Below are 19735 nucleotides of genomic sequence, written 5' to 3'. Positions count from 1 at the left end.
CCTTCTTCAGAAGCCTTCCTTCAGTTCCAAACCTTTGCTTTGCAGAACTAAACCTTGATCTCAAACGAGATCACTTTAGCTTCACAATCATACTCTGAATGCATCTGTGTGTGTGACTCCATCCATCACCAGAATACTTCCTGCAGCTACTCTGTTGCTGAGAAATCTTTGCAGAGACAGTTTCATGCTGTTCCTGCATTTAATGGAGCGAGATTTTTCTTAACAGACAATGCAGGGAAACTCCGTTTCTCTCCTGAAAAGTCTTTTAATTTTGTCTGTAGAACAAATTCAAAGAAGAAGAAGAAAAAAAATAAATAAAATGAAAAATAATCACTCAGTGGCAGTCAGACACTCTGTGCCTCGACAAACGAGGAGTGAACTCCCCTTCTTTCACAGGCTGCAAAGGAATCTCATCGCGCTTGACTCAGCTTCAGCAAAGCGGCCAAGAATTCTTCCTGCCATCAGATCCAGGCCACAGCACTTCCCTCTAGAACTCCAAACTTTTGGCTTCCCTGCTCACGTTGCTCTGTGTAGTCATATGAATATTCTTTATATAGTTAAAAGCTTGCACTGCATCACATTATGATCGTTAAGATGAAGGAAGTCCTACTTTTGAGCTCCTACTCCAGCGTTTTCCCAGGTGAGAAGCAGAATTCCATGCAGGGGATTTGGTAAGGTGAGAGCCCCTCAGGGCCCCGCAGCAGCAGGCTGAGCAGCACGATCCGACGCAGCGCGGTCGCCATCCGCCTGGGGGTCGGATGTTGCTGGAGGTGTTGGTGCTGAACAAGTTCTGAACTGCCCAGAATCTGTCGGACCTGGGGGTTGTCCTGCTGAGCTGGCTGATGAAGCGCCGCAGTTCTCACTGGTTTTCTAGAGAGAGGGGAAAGGATGGCATGCACAAAGTAAGGACAGACCCTCACAGCACTGTCCCCAGCGGGATACTACCCCCAATGCATTCAGGCACTTCTGGAAAGTCACAAAGCACTGACTTCGGATGCCCGCAACATAACAAATCAAACTCAAAGCAGCAAAGCAAAAGTAGTACATTGAAACCCAGAGGACACCAAGAGCAAGCAGGACAGTCACTTACCTTCCATCTCTTTTCCTAACTGCACTTTCCCAAGAAGCATGCAAAAAACAAACTTGTTGTGTTTCAAGGGGAAAAAAACCACAATTAACTGGACTTCAAAGTGTTCAGACAAGATCATTCTTTTGACCAAACAATTTATAGCCTGTTTTTTCAATGCTTTCCTCAACAGCACCCTTCCTCCCTCCCTCCCTCCCCGAGACACTGCTCAGACTTTCTGCATGGCAGACCTTCTGCAGTGCTGATGGACCATTCTACTGAAACAGGCCTCACTAAGGGACACCATGAGCACATTTAAACACCGGTCACGTTGCCCAGGGTGAAGCAGCAAGCCTTCACACTCATACGCTGCACATCAGAAGGGTGGTGGAACACTGCAGCAGCTTGCCCAGGGAGGTAGTTGAGGCCCCATCCCTGGACATATTCCAGGCGGGGCTCAATAAGGCTCTAGGCAACCTGATCTAGTTGAGGATGTCCCTGCTTACTGCAGAGGGGTTTGGACTAGATGACCTTTGGAGGTGCCTTCCAACCCAGACCATTCTATGACACACAAGCTAGGATTATTCATTCTGCACTTAAGAATACAGAATATGACAAGTATGACTCTTTGCTTGAAGCAAGCAGCAGCAAAACCAAGCCAAATCTGAATGAAGACAAAGTAATTTTTGTCACTAATTCCATTTCCTGTGCACTGACTCTCCTTCCAGATAATCCATTTTCATTTGAAGGAGGCTGTTTAACCAATTTAGTAAGAGAGCTAGGCAGCCTTTGTTTCTACTTTTGGTATTTCAGTACCAGCAGCCCAAAATAAATGACTAGGCACAAACATGTTTTGGAGCATCTTTGTCCTTTTGGGGATAAGAGTGATAAGAGATTTGTGGAGAATAGAGATGATGGAGAGGATAATACAGTGGGGTGAACTGAATTTTGGCAATCAACAACAACCCCCTCCCTGGAGGTGTTCAAGGCCAGTTTGGATGAGGCCTCGAGAGCAATCTGGTCTAGTGGAAGGTGTTCCTGCCCATGGCAGGGTGGGTTGGAACTAGATAATCTTCAAGGTCCTTTCCAACCTCAACCATTTTATTAATCTATGAAACTGCTTTTCTATCAGCACTGTGTGTTTTCAGGAAGGAAAGACCCATGATGAGATCATGTACCACAGAGGACAGGCACGAGAGCCTTTCTGGCCTCTTCACAGTTCTCAGTAAAGCAGCTGGGTGGTGTCCAGCAGTGTGGGACAAGTACCCCTCAGACACCACACAACTACAAACCATTCTTTTTCACTGTGGAAGTTCTGTGCAACTGCTTTTCTCTGGTTTTAAAGGGTACAGCTTATGCTAACCACCACCCTGAGGACATTTACCAGCAGGATGCAGAACAGTTTGGCTGGAAAAAATACTTTGATGTCACAGACCATGTGAGATCTTCAGAGTCACTATAAAAACACATTTCTTTGACTCAGGGAGTTCAAAACCAAACAAAAACCCCAACCAACCTAAAGCAGACATGCTTATAAATATATCTTTAAGCATAAAGCCAAATAAAGGCAGGAAACAGCTAACTGGGTGAAATTCTTCCACACACTGCTCTGCTGATTCATGCTGCTGTCCCAAATGAGGCAATTGTAAAGGCAGCCACTTCTGTGTTCAGGCACAGCTGGATACGTAAGAAGGAAGGTCAGCCACTCCTTACAGACAGGCAAGCACCATGGTTTTAACATGAACTGCACTGCTCTGGAACTCGCACTGACAGCGCTTCCCTACTTTGCTTAGCGGTGTGCTTCAGCCCCATTCTGAAAGGCGTGGCCAAAGCATTCTGAAAGGCTTGGCCAAAGCATTAGGAGATAGTTCAAGATCCCAGCCCATCCTGATGAACCTATTAAAAGGCATTCTGGGGAGAGGGACTGAAGGGAAATGGCGTAAAGCAAGCACCAGCAACCAGGCATTTTAAGTCACAGAATGGCTCTTATCTGGTGAATTGTAGATAAAAAGGAGATCAGAAGGCTCTGTATCCCATCAGCAGTTATCTGGAACAGCTACTTTAGCTACCATGCAGACATTTGACAGCACCAGCCAAGAAAGCAAAACTAAACAGAAGTCATTTTACACACTGTTAAGCAGCTGTGCATCTTTGTGTTCAATTACCTTGTGAATTTTGCAGGATGCATAACCCACAGATTCCAACTTCTATGAAACCAAATGTAAGCTTAAAGGGAATTCAAGTATATCCCAGCCATGCCTTTCTCTGTCTCTCCCTCTGCTCCCATCTTCAGGAAGATACCACTTGCAGAAAGTTATTCCTGCTGTCCTATACACAGAAACCCACTCTGTTTCACACAGTAGTTCAACTGGTGTGTCACAGCTCCGTATTTGTTACAAGCTGACAGAGAATACCTGCCAGGTGCTAAGAGATTTACACAACTAGATGGGTTTTCAAGCACCTAACAAATACTTGAAAGCTTCCTGTAGGTTAGAAGATTACCTGCAAAGGCTGATTCTCAGGCGTTGGGTTGGTTTTGGACAGTTTAACCATCTCTTTTATCTGGTAGATAGCATAAGCTAAGGTGACCCAAGGAGAAGAGCTGATGCCCCAGGCAGGCTTGTTCACATCCTCTTGCTCCTCCTGGTGTTTTGTTTTCTTTAGAGGGAGCCTGGGCTCAGTTCGAGGCATGATGTCTTCTGCTTGCTGCTGCACAAGGTCAATAGTTGCTATGGGAACAGGACTGGAAGGCACTGGGATCCTTTCCGCCAGCATTGTCTTTTCTGAAGTTTAAAACAAAACAATCACTGGCAAAGCAAACAAACTTACAAGGCCCACAAAGCTGCCAGTGGAATGCTGCCTGCTTTCATAACATGGCTACCACTGTACTGAAAGCAGAACACCAGAACAAGGGGCCACAAGTGAGCCATACCACACTCTGGTTAAGGGAACACCATGTGGACGTCACCTGTCCTGCAGGCTGCAGGGAGCTGTGTTAGAAGTCTGCAGAAACAGGAAGGGGTAAGGAGTGTGAAGTGCTCCATTAGTTCCCAGCTAGCTATTAGATACCCCTCTTTTCACCTTACAACTCACTGGTACCTAGACAGTGGCTGCAAACAGGAATCACCTCATGGAGCAAGGCTGTGTGGCTCACATCATCAGAGCAGCCATTTCTGATCTGGACAATTCTAAACCTACTGATTTGCCGCCTTGAAAGAAGTTGTACTACATCTGCATCACTTTCTTTAAGAAGCAAACTACCCCTCCATAGCTAAGATGGAGTTCTGCAGTTTGTGAGGTCCCTTCCAACCCCTGACATTCTGTGATTGTGTGTGCATCAAAGGGAAACCAAAGACTGACACAAACTAACTAGAGTGAGGCCACTAGGAACAAACTATTCTTCTGAAGGCTGAGGTGTAATTAACCTGAAGTTGATGAGAAACTGAAGCAGCAAATATCCTCTTCATCTTTTCTTTTCTTTTTGCTACTATCATTTGAACAGAGGTGAAGAAATTGCTATAAAAATGAATACTTGTTACCAAGTTGCTTCTACAGAAGTGTTCCAAGCCAAGGGCAATTAATTTAATACCCAGCTATCGAGAACTAACTTTCATTTCACACTCAAAGCTTACACTGGAAAGTAACCTTTGGGTAAAAAGCAGCTCCAAAATTCATTATTTTAAAGATTTTTAGTTTTATTGTCTGGCAAGAATTAGATTTATGTTAAATCCTTAACTCTGCACCACAATATTTAATTTCTGGTTAGCCTTTATGTTAATAAAGGTAGACATGAAAAAGTTCCACCTGAGGGGAAGCTTCCCAGGTACCAGAACAGAACTGAAGCAGCTACAAAAGTCTGTGTTCTCTGAAGCCATCTCTGGTTTCTAGCAAAAGGTGTTTTGCACTGGTAGAATGCACACACAGTGGTCAAAGAGACCTTAAAGAACTGATGCAACTGAAATTACTCACTCCAGCTGTTAGGAGTAGCCTAAGGGATTCCCAGAACTGAGAGGACCTACAGGTACTAAAATTTGTTATGCTCTCCTCCTATTGACATCCAAGAGCTCAATCCTGTCCTTACACCAGCAGCACACCACTTCAGTTTCTATCATTGGTCAGGAAAAGAGGTCTCACTTGCAAACAACCAGTTTTGTGAGCACACCAAGCATACAAAATGATAGCTGCAGGGAGCAGCTTCAGAGGCCTTTTTTTCACCAGCTCTACTTTTGTAGTGTTTCAGTGACATGAATATTTACCTTCTTCTTCATCAGGAACCAACATCCACTGGATCAGTGCAAACAGCAGAAGGATCACTAAACAAGCCATCCCTATTCCTCTGAATGTGGCAGCAGGGCCTGTAATGAGATTGGGTTGTTTTTTTTTCCTCCTTGGAAAATCTACTTACTTACTAAAATGAGTCAGCACTGTATGCTCCTTGGGTAAGCATTGTCCCATGCAGACTCTTATTAGCTTGATTCATTGTATCTTCCTCCCCCAACGTTTCTTCAGCAGGCTTTGTAAAGGATTTATAAGCAAGTAATTAGATTCTCCTTTGTTCATCAAGAGGCTGCACAGTATCAACCTGTTCTCTTGCAAAGGATTCATTCATCCTATTTAAGGATCAGGCTGGAGAGCTTTGCTCAGACAACACTAAAAATATCTAGGCATAACACAGTTAATCAATCTGGAACTCTGACAGGACAAAGCCATGAGCACTCTGCTCTGAATTCAGTGCTGACCTTGCTTTGATCAGCGGCCTGGGATGGAGATCTCCTCAGATCCCTCCCAGCCTAAGCAATTATATGATTCCAAGACTTAATGCCCATTACTCTTTAAAACACAACAATACCTTAACAAGAAGTAAGTTTAAGGCTGGTAGTTGAGTAAAAAACCCAAAACTTCAATGAATAAAAAATTCAATATAGTTTTTGCTTACCAAAGTAATTGACCAGAACCCCTCCAACCATAGCGCCACATCCTCTGCCCAGGCCCAGGTGGAGCCCTTGGAGGATTCCCTGGGCTGATGTCCTCAGCTCTGGTGGCACTGCTGCACTAAGGTAGGAGATACAAGCCGCCCATATAGCTGCATGTGTGACACCTGGAGAGAGAACACAGAATTAGATTAGAATAGAATAGAATAGAATAGAATAGAATAGAATAGAATAGAATAGAATAGACCAAACCACACCAGACCAGACCAGGTTGGAAAAGACCTTCGAGATCATCAAGTCCAACCTATCACCCACCACTATCTAATCAACTATCCAACTATCTAATCAATAAACCATGGCACCAAGTGCCCCATCCAGTCTCTTTTTAAACACTTCCAGTGATGGTGACTCCACCACCTCCCAATGGCTATTCACTCTTTCTGTGAAGAATTTCTTCCTAACATCCAGCCTGAATCTCCCCTGGTGCAGCTTGAGACTGTGTCCTCTTGTTCTGGTGCTGCTTGCCTGGGAGAAGAGACTGACCCCCATCTGGCTACAAGCTCCCTTCAGGTAGTTCTAGACAGCAGTAAGGTCTCCTCTGAGCCTCCTCTTCTCCAGGCTAAGCAACCCCAGCTCCCCTCAGCCTCTCCTCACAGGGCTTGTGCTCCAACCCCCTCCTCACCAGCTTTGTTGCCCATCTCTGGACACATTCCAGCAACTCAACTTTCCTAAACTGAGGGGCCCAGAACTGGACACAGGACTCAAGGTGTGGCCTAACCAGTGCTGAGTACAGGGGCACAATGACTTCCCTGCTCCTGCTGGCCACACTATTTCTGATGCAGGCCAGGATGCCATTGGCCTTCTTGGCCACCTGGGCACACTGCTGGCTCATGTTCAGCCTACTGTCAACCAGCACCCCTAGAAGGAAACACTGTGAAGAGCACAGGGTTCATTCACAGCATGTGGCTGTCACCACATCATAGCAACTGCACTCAGCAGCTGAAGCACCCATTGGAGAAACACTACAAAATCCCTTCACTGGCAAATGTCTGTGAGGCACAAACCAGCTCTGGGTAATGGGACACCAGCAACCATGCCACAGTGAGACATGACTCCTGCAGAGTCTGTCAATAGCTCTTTCCCCCTCTGCAATGATCTCACTTCTCTTCTTAAGACACAGTCCCTAGGAAGATAAAATAATCTGCCAGATTCCTCCTTCAAGAGTGACCCAGGGCTTTTGAAATATGGTCCTGATTTCACAAGCTGCAGGCAACTACATCATTGGTACCTCTCAGCAGTCTCCTTACTGCCACGATGGAGGCAGTGCAAAGGTCACAAAATCCAATGTCAGAGACATCTGTGTCTTTTCAGAGCCATACATATCATATTAGGAAGAAATTCTTTACAGTGAGGGTGGTGACACACTGGAATAGGTTGCCCAGGGAAGATGCCCCGTAGCTGGAAGTATTCAAGGCCAGGTTGGATGAGGCATTGAGCAGCCTGGTCTAATGGAAGGTGTCTCTGGCCATGGCAGGGAAATTTGAACTAGATGATCTTTAAGGTCCCTTCCAACCTGAACCATTCCACGAATCTATAAATTTCAGAGGCAAGAACTAATCCTCTTCCTCCCTTCTCACTCCCCATGGAAACCAACCTTCTCCACACAAACTCCCTCTGTACTCAACACCAACAGAAGGATAACAGCTAAAGGGTAAGACAGTGAATGACCATGAGTACACAGGAAGATGCTGCAAGAGGAGCAGGTTTTTGAGCAAACATATGGTGGGCTTCTTGTGGAGTGGGAAGAAAACAGGACAGGGAAAAGCAGGGTCATGGAGAAGCTGGGAAAACAAAACAGCTCTGTAGCTCGTCACACATTCAATAAGCCTGAACTATTTTGCCACCCTCAGACTGAGTGGGAACATTTTTTTTCTTATTTGAGTGGTATTAAAAATAGTCCTCACAGCTTACAAAAGCCTAAGCTCTACTACCTCAGTTTAAATAAAAAAGTTGTCATAAGTGATGATTCAGTCAACATGTTTCTGTCCTCTACACTTGACTTACTAAGAGCTGGACACTCAATAATTACTTGAGCATTTAGGCTGAAGAATGTGGGTTTGTAACACACTGCCAGTTAATTTGGATTTTGCTTAGCTGTAGAATGCTAAAGAGCACTGTGTGGTATTCAAACAGCTCAGGCACAGACATGTCGGATGTCCATGAGGCATCTAAATGCAAAAGTCTCAAGCTCTGGGCTGGTAAAGGCCTCCGTCATACATTGCACAGCTGGGGTTAGTAACAGTCACAGAGTCACAGAATGGCAAGCTGGAATGATAGAATTGTCAGGGTTGGAAAGGACCTCAAGGATCATCGAGTTACAACCCCCCTGCCATGGGCAGGGACACCTCACACTAGATCAGATTGCCCAGAGCCACATCCAGCCTGGCCTTAAAAACTTCCAGGCATGAGGCTTCTACCATCTCCCTGGGCAACCTGTTCCAGTGTCTCACCGCCCTCATGGGGAAGAACTTCTTCCTAACATCCAATTTGAATATCCACACTTTCAGTTTTGCTCCATTCCCCCTACTCCTATCACTACCTGACATCCTAAAGAGTCCCTCCCCAGCTTTCTTCTAAGCCCCCTTCAGATACTGGAAGGCCACAATAAGGTCTCCTTGAGCCTTCTCCTCTCCAGACTGAACAGCCCCAACTCTCTCAGTTTGTCTCCAGATGATGAACGGCATAATCAGAAAATGATCCATCTCTCCTTTTTCTATTGATTCATAACAAGAAAATGAGGAGGTTGAACAATGAATTACCATCATGGCAGTGTCAGACAAATGAAAGGTGCCACTTTACACAGCACCTGGGCACCTGATGAAATTTCCTGTCGCAAGATGTCTAAATGTCAGAGGGGGGTGAATGGAAATGCAGTTGTACAGCACAGTTACAAGTGGGATGAATGCTGGATAAGCATGGAGATGCCATTCCTGCAGTCACGTGTTCCAGCCCTCTGATAATCCTTGTGGCCCTTCTCTGGACACGTTCCAGCATGTCCATGTCTTTCTTGTAAAAGGGGCTCCAGAAGGGAAGGGACCTGTGTTATCATCTTGGTAAAAAATACAGTTCTTACAAAAGGATGAAGGTGTTTCACCCTCCCATTTGCAATTTATGGCTTTAAAACTCACAAGTTTTTTCCATGCCAAAAGCACAGCGTTTCAAACTCACTGAATACTGACACTGGGTTTTAATGCAGGGCTGTGTATGTGCTGAAAATCACATCAGTGTAGAATGGTTTGGGTTGGAAGGAACCCTTAAGATCATCTAATTCCAGCCTCCTGCCATAGGCAGGGACACCTCCTACAGACAAGTTTGCTCAAGGCCTCCTCATCCACCCTGGCATTGAACAGCTCAAGGCTTGCAGCTTCCAGAACTTCTCTGGGCAACCTGTTCCAATGCCTCAACGCCCTCATAGTAATGAATTTCCTCCTAATGCCTAATCTAGTAGCAACTAAGTAATGTCCTAGTAACAAAGCAAAGCCAGTCTAACAGAGATAATGTGGGTTTGTTTTCAGAAGGATATCAATTAGTGCCAAACATTCCATTACTAAGTTTTAAAGCCAGGCAAATCAAAAATACATCAGAAACTATTTGACCTGTGAAGCACAGTATCCCTGGTTTGTTTGGAAACCAACAAGGTGAAGAGGACTGCTTGTGTGTTCACACTGATGACACTTGCACACTCTGTGCAGCTACCTACAAGTGTGTCTTGACATTTTCTGCTGTTGAGGTGCAGCCTAAGCTCTTTTCTTTCCTATGCATCCATTTGCAAACCAATACAACACATGGATTCAAAGCTCTGAACTAAGGAGTTTAAATTTGCTCATTTACTCCCTACTGCACTTAAGAGTCCTCCCCATCCCAGATACAGACAGCAGCTGGGTTCTTGTTACAATCAATAGAAGTCTGCAGAGTCATCCTACAGAAACCTCTCTGTGCCCTTCAGCACTGCACATGGGACAATCCTCCTTTTATTCATAGAATCACAGAATGGCTGGGGCTGGAAGGGACCTTCAAGATCATCTAGTCCCAACCCCCTCCTTGCCATGGGCAGCGAGGCCTCCTACCAGGCCCCATCCAACCTGGCTTAGAACACTTCCAGCCTTGGAACCTCCATCACCTTCGCTGTGCAACCTGTTCCAGTGCCTCACCACCCCCATGGGGAAGAATTTCTTTTAGTGTCTAATCTAAATCAAGCTTCTTCTAGTTTCAAGCTCTATGTCCTATTGCAGAAACATTACAAAGAAAAGTAAGCTCTTTGTAAAACTCAGCTGAGTATGCTGTTGAGATGAAAGCCCCTCCAGCTGATGGAACTGGAATTTAACACAGAATTTCATATCTTGGGAAAAAAAAGAGTTCTGGACCATTATAACAAGGACTTTGCCAAGGGATTTATTTGAAAGACTACCAACTTGATGCAGTCATGTGGCACCTGCACCTTCTGCATAACCTATTATTCTCTTTTTTAATACTCCTAACTCTTAAATATGCAAGGCAGCTACAACTCTTAGCTCCCCCTGTCAAAACCTCACTGAACAAAAACAGAGCTTCCACCTCACCACATTTCATATGAGATGTCACCTCTTCCAGAATTGTAGGATAGTGTTGGTTAGATCATCGAGTCCTACCAAGTCTGGTGATAAACCATGTCCCTCAGCACCACATCACTGCCTCTTTTAAACACCTCCAGGGATGGAGATTCAATCCTGGGCAGCCTGTTCCAGTATCTGAGAACTCTTTCAGTGAAGATGTTTCTTCCAATATCCAACCTAAACCTCCCCTGGTAAAATTTCAGGCTGTTTCCTCTCCTACTTGTTCCTAGGAAGAAGAGAACAGCAGCAGCCTCCTTTCAGGTAGTTGTAGAGAGTGAGAAGGTATCCCCTCAGGCTCCTCTTCTCTCGGCTGAACAGCCCCAGTTCCCTCAGCTGCTCCTCTCCAGCCCTGTTCTCCAGATCCTTCACCAGCTTTGTTGCCCCTCTCTGGACCTGCTTCAGCACCTCAGTGTCTTTCTTGTAGTGAGGGACCTAAAATTGAACTGAGTTCTCAAGGTGTGGCCCCAACAATGCTGAGTACAGGGGGACAATCACATCCCTGGTCCTGCTGACCATACTATTGCTGCTCCAGGCCAGGATGCTCCTGGCCTTCTTGGCTACCTGGGCAGACTACTGGCTCATCTTCAGCCAGCTGCTGACCAACACCCTTTTCTGCTGTACAGTTTCCAGGCACTCTTCCCCAAGCCTGTAGTGTTCACGGGGTTGTTGTGACCCAGGTGCAGGACCCAGTACTTGGCTTTGTTGAACCTCATACCATTGGCCTTGGCCCATTGATCCACTAAACCTTAGCCCTACCAATAGTTTCAGTGGATGTGTAGGAAAGGAAGCAGAGCCCATAGAAACAAGATTTGGTAACTGCTGCAAAAGGAATGAATCAAGAAGAGATTCAAACCAGTAGGGACAAGGAAGGGAAAAGAACAAAGAGGAGAAAAAGATTCAGCTTTCAGTTCTGAGTATACAAACTTAGATATCCCATTCAGCATCACTAGAATAGAATAGAACAGAACAGAATAACCAGAAGGTAAGCAAAGTAGCGGCAGTAATTAAGATACACACACATAGTTTACATATGGATTTCATGGACACTAATAAACCATGGATGAGGGCTTGAGCAACCTGATCTAGCAGAAGATGCCTCTGCCCATGGCAGGGGTATTGGAACTAGATGATTTTTAAGGTACCTACCAACCCAACCCATTCTATGCATCTATGAATCTGTTTTAAATGTAGGCTGAAAAGTGCTTGCAGAACACAAAGAGGTTTTGGGGCCTGGAGTGCAGGGCTGTGTGTGCACGCATGTGTGTGTTTTCTTTTCAACTTTCTCATTCCAGACTATAAATAACAGCACATAGCAAGATTAGCCCAAATGTCCATGATTCAGCAGTGGCTAGATATAGAAAGTCTGGCAGATAGATTTATGAGAAATAATTATTTGGAAGGTCTTTTATCGTTTTGGTTTTTTTTTTTGCATACATGTCAATTACTCAGGACTACACCCCACAAACACCTCCCTCACAGCCTTGCTGTAAAACCAAACCTACATATATTAAGCAACTCATACTGAAATTTCAGCTGAATAAAACCATGATTCAAAATGAAAGAAACTTCTCTCTCAGCTATGAGGTGAAGTGGTTGAGGCCCCATCCCTGCAGATATTCAAGCTGAGGCTTGATGGGGCTGTGGGCGACCTGATCTAGTTGAGGATGTCCCTTCCCACTGCAGGGCGGTTGGACTTGATGACCTTTGGAGGTCCCTTCTAATCTGGGTGATTCTATGACTACAGGATGCTTCTGGGCACAAAATTATGCCTGTACTGTGAAAACAAAAGCTTGAGTTTTTTCCCCTCTATTTTTGAGTTAAGGTGTCTTTAAAAGAGGATTACCTAGAAAGGTAATATCCGAAGCTTTGTATTCATCATTTGCTCCCTCTAGATGCTTAGGCAGGCAAGAGTATAGCACACACACATTCTTCAGGTTTTCTCTGATATTTGCTGATTTTAACACTGAAGCAGCAATTCAAGAGTTTGGGCTTGGGGTTTAACAGCAGAATGCAGGAGTTTGCTGTTGTGGAAACTTTAATACAATAAACTGGTTTGGTTAGCAGGGAGGGAAGGAGCCAGGACACAGATTTCTTGCTGTGCGTGTGGAGAGATGGACGCAGCGCTCCCCACTGGCCTTTTTAGAACTCCAATCTACTTTGCAAAGACTTCTGTAGAAAAAGTTAGTGCCAGTTAATTGGAGAAATAAGGACAAAATACTGGCTTTAACAGAGATGCTACCACTCATTTTAAGGGCAGGGAAAACATTTTCTGCTCTTAAGAGTTCTTTTGCAAGCTCGCAAACCCAAATACTTCAGTATTCTTCAGGGATAAAGACACAGAGAGGAGAACAGCTTAGATTTTTCCTGGGTTTGAGAAGTGGTATCCACTACAAAGACACCAAAACTGCTGTAAAATTGAAGTTAGAACAACTTAACATTGCAATGAAATGAAGATCTTAAATACTTCTTTGACTTGAAAGCAGTTGAAATCATTTTTTGTAGACTACACCTCTGTCCTTCCAAATAAATTAAAGGGCAAGTAACTTAAAAAAGTGCTGTTAACACAGACAGAGCTACTAAAGGAGGCCACAAGGATGATCGGGGGGCTGGAACACCTCCCTTGTACAGATGGGCCGAGAGAATTGGGTCTGTTTCAGCTGGAGGAGACTCTGGGGAGACCCCAGAGCAGCCTTCAAGTACCTAAGTGGGGCTGCATGGGAGGGACTTTTGACATGAGCTTGTGGTAGTGAGACAAGGGGCAATGGCTGGGAGTTGGAAGAGGGGAGATTTAGACTGGATATTGTAAACAAATTCTTTGTAGCAAGGGTGGTGAGAAACTGGAACAGGTTGCTCACAGAGATTGTAGATACCCTCTCCCTGGTTGGACAGAGTCTTGGGCAGTCTGGTCTGGTGGGAGGTGTCCCTGCCTATGGAACTAGATGATCTCTAAGATCCCTTCCAACTCAAACTGTTCTAGGATTCACAGAACCATAGAATGTTAGGGGCTGGAAGGGACCCTGAAGGGTCATCCAATCCAACGCCCCTGCCAGAGCAGGATCACCTAGAGCAGATCACACAGGAACACATCCAGGTGGGTTTTGAGTATCTCCAGAGAGGGAGACTCCACACTCACTCTGGGCAGCCTGTTCCAGTGTTCTGTCACCCTCACAGCAAAATACATTTTCCTCATGTTTCCATGGAATTTCCTATGCCTCAACTTCTCCCCAAGTGTCCCTTGTCCTGTCACTGGGCATCACTCAGCAGAGCCTGACTCCATCCTCTCGGCACTCTCCTTTCATATCTTTATAAACATGAGTGAGGTCACCTCTTAGACTCCTCTTCTCCAAGCTAAAGAGGCCCAGCTCCCTCAGTCTCTACTTGTAAGGAAGATGTTCCACTGCCTTTGTCATTTTCATGGCTCTGTGCTGGACTCTTTCAAGCAGTTCCCTGAGGTCCTTCTTGAACTGGACACAATATTTCAGATATGGCCTCACCAGGGCAGAGCAGAAAGGGAGAACCTCTCTCAACCTACTGACCACACCCCTTCTAATACAACCCAGGATACCATTGGCCTTCTTGGCCACAAAAGCACATTGCTGGCTCTGAAATAAATTCCCCTCAAGCTATTAAAAAAAGAAAATGTTATAGTCTAAAGGTATTGATTGAACAATGCCCTTAAGAACTATACAATATTTTAACAGAGAGAGAATGTTGCAGACTGTGTTCCTTATTTTGATGGCATCCTTTCAAGAGCTGTGACCTTCTGCAGGCAAGGAAGCTCCTGTTTACCACCAAACAGGATTTGCAGTAGTTGTGCAGCCAGCTCCTGCCCCTGCCCCTTTGTTTGGTTAAAGGGTGTGCTGGTCTCACGCAGTTCTGTTTGAATATACACAGAACTGTGCACAATCAAACCCAAACCACACCCTTCTGACGTCAACTATTTCCTGAGATAAACAGCAAGGTTTTATGGAACTGGGTATGCTGGGGCATGTGGGGGGGAGGGAGGGGGAAATCAAGAGAAATATCCAATTTGGACTCAATCATAGTTTGCTTCAAAACAAGACACCTGTCTTCTACCGGCAGGGTGCTTCTGCACTGCCTTACCTTGAAGCACTTCCATTGGGAGAACAGTCCAGGCGTTTTCCAGGTAGGAGATGTAAATGTATCGAGCTGTGTTGCAGGCAAGGCCAATGTACAGCACTCTACAGGAAGGAAGGAAAAGAGAAGTCAGGACAGCAGGGCCACCAAGATGATCAGAGGGCAGCAGCACCTCTCCTATGAAGGCAGGCTGAAAGAATTTGGGCTGTTCATCCTGAAGGAGAAAAGGCTCCGGAGAGGCATTAGAGCAGCATTTCAGTATCTGAAGGGGACCTACAAGAAGGCTGGGGAGGGACTGTTTAGAAGGGCTTGGAGGATGAGGGCCAGTGGTTTGAAACTGGAGCAGGGCAAATGTATGCTGGACATAAGGAGGAAGTCCTTTATGGCAAAAGTGGTGAAACACAGGAACAGGCTGCCCAGGGATGTGGTTGAGGCCCCATCCCTGGAGACATTCAAGATCAGACTCAATGTGTCCCTGGGCAGCCTGCTCTAATTGCAGGTGTTCCTGCTCACTACTGCAGGGGTGTTGGACAAGATGACTTTCGAGAGTCTCTTCCAATCCAATGCAACATGTGAATCTGTTTGCACTTGACTTTTTTGGCATGTTGCAACATACCTGGCCTGCTTCAGAAATCATTTGTACACATGCACTTTGCCAGTCTGCTCAACACAGAATACATCCTACACCCAAACATCAACTGTTTTCTTGCCCACTCCAAACACGTATTCAAACCAAGGCTGAAGTTAAGACTCTCTTCAAAATCCCAATGGCAAAAAAAAAGTATTCTGAGGGACAGCAGATCCACAGAGCTTTTAACTAAACTCTACAGCTCCACACCACGCTCTACACAAGATTGTATTTCACAGATTCATAGAATGGTTTGGGTTGGAAGGGTCCTTCAAGATCATCTAGCTCCAACCCCCCTACCAAGGGCAGGGACACCTTCCACTAGACCAGGTTTCTCAAGGCCTCATCCAACCTGGCCTTCAACACCTCCAGACAGGGGGCATCCACCACCCCCAAGGGCAATCTGTTCCAGTGTCTCACCACCTTCACCATCAAGAATTTCTTCCTAATCACCAGCCTAAATCTGCCCTCCTCAAGCTTCAATCCATTTCCTCTCCTATCACTCCAAGCCCTTGTAAAAAGTCCCTTCTTGGCTTTCTTGTAGGTCCCCCTTCAGGTACTGGAAGGCTGTTCTAAGGTCTCCCTGGAGCCTTCTTTTCTCCAGGCTGAACATCCCCAAATCTCCCAGCCTGCCCCATAGATGAAGTTCTCCAGGCCTCTGATGATCTTCATGACCTCCTCTGGGCCTCCTCTGCTCCAGCAATTTGATGTCCTTCTTGTGTTGGGGGCCCCCAGAACTGGACACAGTACTCTAGGTGGGATCTCACCAGAGCAGAGTAGAGGAAGAAAATCACCTCTCTCATCCTGCTGGTCACACTTCCAGTATTTCAGAGTGATCCTTCCTAAGCACATTCAACAGCCCTTCCAATCTTCTTGTCTAACTGTTCCAAGATTCATTCTTCTGTTTTCATGGAAGCCTGGTGCAGGTTTCAATTAGATGAATTAATTTCACCCCAATCAATCTAAGTTGATAGCCCAAGTATCTGCAAACTGCTCAGAACTACTCTCCAAACACATCCCACAGAAGCAATATGGTTCACAACAACATGCCTCAGGATAAAAACTTCACCATCCTGTTGAAAAGCAGCAGATGCTGCATCTCAGAAGGAAGAGAAAAAAGCTCCTCTAACAGTTTTAAAACAATGAAGCACAAAGGCTATTTGTGAAAGTGCATTTCCCATTGCACTTTTACCCTGGTGTCTCCTCCCCTTCCACTTTTCAGATCCAGTTTAGCTCCCCTCCAGGGTGCCTATGCATCCGGCTACCTTTGCCTTATTTTCAGATGGATTTAGGAAACAAAAGACTTCACTCATAATGTCATTTTAGCTTGAAAAAAAAAGATGCCATTGGAACCTTTAAAGATTTTGTTTGGGGACAAGGATAATTTATCATCCAAACATGGCTCCTTGGTTGACTCCTGGTTTGGCACAAGTGAAGTCAATGCAATTGATCATTAAGGTGTGAGAACAGACACCGTGAAAGGGCTGCTTCTTTGTGCTGCTTTCTCAGTTGTTCTATAAAAGCAGACTGAAATTCATCTCGAGTGAGATGCAATCACAAAAATGCATCTTGTTAACATCTGAGGTCTCCAAAGACACCTTTTAGCTGACAGCTCAAAGCCTACTGCCAGAGTTTTCATTATGACAGTGATACCAAAAAAACATTCCCCATTAGAAGGCTGAGTTTGAGCATTTTGCCACGAGACAGATGTACGGAAATCACTATCAGCAAGTTTGCAGATGACACCAAGCTGAGTGGTGCAGTTGATAAGACTGAAGAACAAAATGCCATCCAGAGGGACCCAGACAGGCTGCAGAGGTGGGCTGAGGAGAATGAATCTCAGGATGCTCAATAACACAAAGTGCAAGGTCCTGAACCTAGGCTGGGGCAGCCCTCAATATCAATACAGGCTAAGGGATGATGAAATTGAGAGCAGGCCTGCAGAAAAGGACTTGGGAGTGCTGGAGGAGAAGCTGGACATGAGCCAGTAACGTGCACTTGCAGCCCAGAAGGCAAATCCCATCCCGGGCTGTGTCAAAAGAAGCATGGCCAGCAGGTCGAGAGAGATGATTCTGCTACTCTGCCCTGGTAAGACCTCACCTGGAGTACTACATTGGGCAAGGACCTGATGGAGTAGGTGCAGAGCAGAGCCACAGAGATGATCAGAGGGCTGGAGAACCTCTCCTACAAGGACAGGCTGAGGGAGCTGGGATTGTTCAGCCCAGAAAAGAGAAGGCTCTGGGGAGACATAATAGCAGCCTTCCAGAATGAAGCTACAAGAAAGCTGCAGAGGGACTGTTTCCAAAGGCCTGCAGTGATAGGATGAGGGGCAATGGTTTGAAGTTAGAGAAGAGCAGATTTAGATTGGATGTTAGGAACAAGTTCTGCACCATGAAGGTGGTGGAACACCACAACAGGTTGCCCAGGGAGGTAGTTTAGGTCCCATACCTGGAGATATTCAAGGTCAGGTGTGACAAAGCTCTGAGCAATCTCATCTGGTGGAGAATGTCCCTGCTGACTTCAGGGGGTTGGACAAGATCACCTTTGGAGACCCCTTCCAACCCAAACTGTTCTATGAGTCTATGTTTTACTTTCAATAGGCTGGGTAAGCTTGAAGGACATTCCTCCTCCTAGTCACACGTCTGACCAAGCCATGTTGCTTCCAGATAGATGCAAGGTCCACAGACAGCTGATTTAAGCTGCCTTTAGGCAAAACAAATCCAAGCATTCTTTAAAGAAATCATGGGAAGCCATGAAAACGTTCATTATTACACAACAAAGAAAACAAACTTGCTCTTTGTGCTTTGTGTCAGAAATGTCATCTCCCCTTTTCATGAATGTCTTCTGTTCCAAAACTTACTTCCTTTCATAGCTACAACTTAATGAAAGTCCTGTGCACAAGGACATTTCTGAAGTATATTGGGCCACACCTGTCACAAAAGATAAGCAAACACACGAGGTTTGCAGGCTCCTTTCTTCATTCCCTATCAGTAAGGCCCAGTGTGATGCATGCTCTTCGGCATACAAAGCCATCACCTCAACATATTCTTGGTTTTCCTCATCAGAGGTACAGATGCAAACAGCTCTTTGCTTAGGACCTGTTCTTGCTAGCTTTGTTTCACTTTTGTCCAGCAAAACCTCTGCCTGTGCACCAAGACCTTCCCATCTCAGCTGTGCCCTACACAGCCAGTCCAGAGATACGAAGAGGTCTCTTCCTGCTTCACATTTTTTTCGTCAGCACTAACACACTGAGCCACCTGTGCTTTTCTATCATGTTCTGCTTGCAGAAAGATTTGAATTCAGAGCTTAAGAACAGAATCACAGAATCATTTTGGTTGGAAAAGACCTTTACCAGCACCAAGTTCAATCATGATCTAAGTCTACCAAGGCTGGTGCTAAACCATGTCCCTCAGCACCACACCTCTGCCTCTTCTAAGTACGTCTGGGGACGGGGCTTCAACCACCTCCCTGGAGAGCCTGTTGCAGTGTTTGAGAACCCTTTCAGGGAAGAAGTTTCTTCTCACATCCAACCTAAACCTCCCCTGGTGCAACTTGAGGCCGTTTCCTCCCAACCTATCACTTGCTGCTTGGGAGAAGAGACTCACCTCACTCCAACCTCCTTTCAGGTAGTTGTAGAGAGCAAGAAGCTCTCCTCCAAGCCCTCTTTTCTCCAGACTAAACAACCCCAGGTCCCTTAGCTGTTCCTCGTAAGACTTGTGCTCTAAACCCTTCACCATCTTCATTGCCCTTCTCTGGACATGCTCCAGCACCTCAGTATCTTTCTTGGATTAAGGGCCCCAAAAGTGAAGGCTGTACTCAAGGTGTGGCCTCAATACTGTTGAGCACAGGAAGACAATCATTTCGCTCGTCCTGCTTGTCACAGAGCAACAATTTAGTCAGGTTCTACCTTTTGATTTGTTGGAATATGTACTGAGTTTGAGGTAAATTACAGTTTATCAAGTGTTGTGTAATTATGCTTTTGGAGGACTATGTCACATCAGCACTTATGTATTTGCAGTGGCATTTAAAAAACCTGTTTTTAACAGTTACTTAAGCTTTGATCAATGTAAAATGGATGTTTCTTATGAACCCTGTGTGCAGAACACAGAGAGATAGCCTCTTCAGTGTATGGGTTTAAACATTTAAAGCACTGAATCTGCATTGATGTTAAGGAGATGAAGCTGTTTACACCATGACTACCAGCCTCTGCTTCCTATAAGAACCCACATGCTAGAATTATGGTCAGAAAAACATATTCATTCTTAACCTCAAACAGAAGGTTATTTACAGAGGTTAACATCACCTTCCTAAACTCAATGGCAGCTAAGAGAGCTTCTATACAGGATACCAGTCAACAATG

At 45.4% G+C, this 19735-nt stretch overlaps 1 protein-coding gene across 3 annotated transcripts in view; it reads right to left on the bottom strand.

Annotated features, from left to right (window-relative positions):
* Positions 1-245: 245 nt before the first annotated feature.
* The window catches only part of MFSD6 (major facilitator superfamily domain containing 6), a 36755-nt gene continuing 17265 nt past the window's right edge, over positions 246-19735 (bottom strand). For 2 of the 3 annotated variants that reach the window (XM_068137914.1, XM_068137913.1), the window contains exons 3-7: positions 14754-14851; positions 6003-6164; positions 5323-5421; positions 3569-3849; positions 246-870 (exon numbers count right to left, since the gene is read on the bottom strand). In XM_068137914.1, the coding sequence (XP_067994015.1) occupies positions 688-870; positions 3569-3849; positions 5323-5421; positions 6003-6164; positions 14754-14851 (823 nt within the window). In that variant the 3' untranslated portion in view covers positions 246-687. Of the gene's footprint in view, positions 871-1090; positions 1110-3568; positions 3850-5322; positions 5422-6002; positions 6165-14753; positions 14852-19735 lie in introns of all 3 variants that reach the window. The other variant, XM_068137915.1, reaches the window with a different exon arrangement.

This window comes from Melanerpes formicivorus, unplaced genomic scaffold (assembly GCF_026170545.1).
Source record: "Melanerpes formicivorus ecotype bairdi unplaced genomic scaffold, bMelFor1.0.p_v2 SCAF_5, whole genome shotgun sequence".
NCBI lineage: Eukaryota > Metazoa > Chordata > Aves > Piciformes > Picidae > Melanerpes > Melanerpes formicivorus.
The sequence above is the reverse complement of the archived record's forward strand: the minus strand, read 5'-3'. Positions and strand labels throughout refer to the sequence as shown.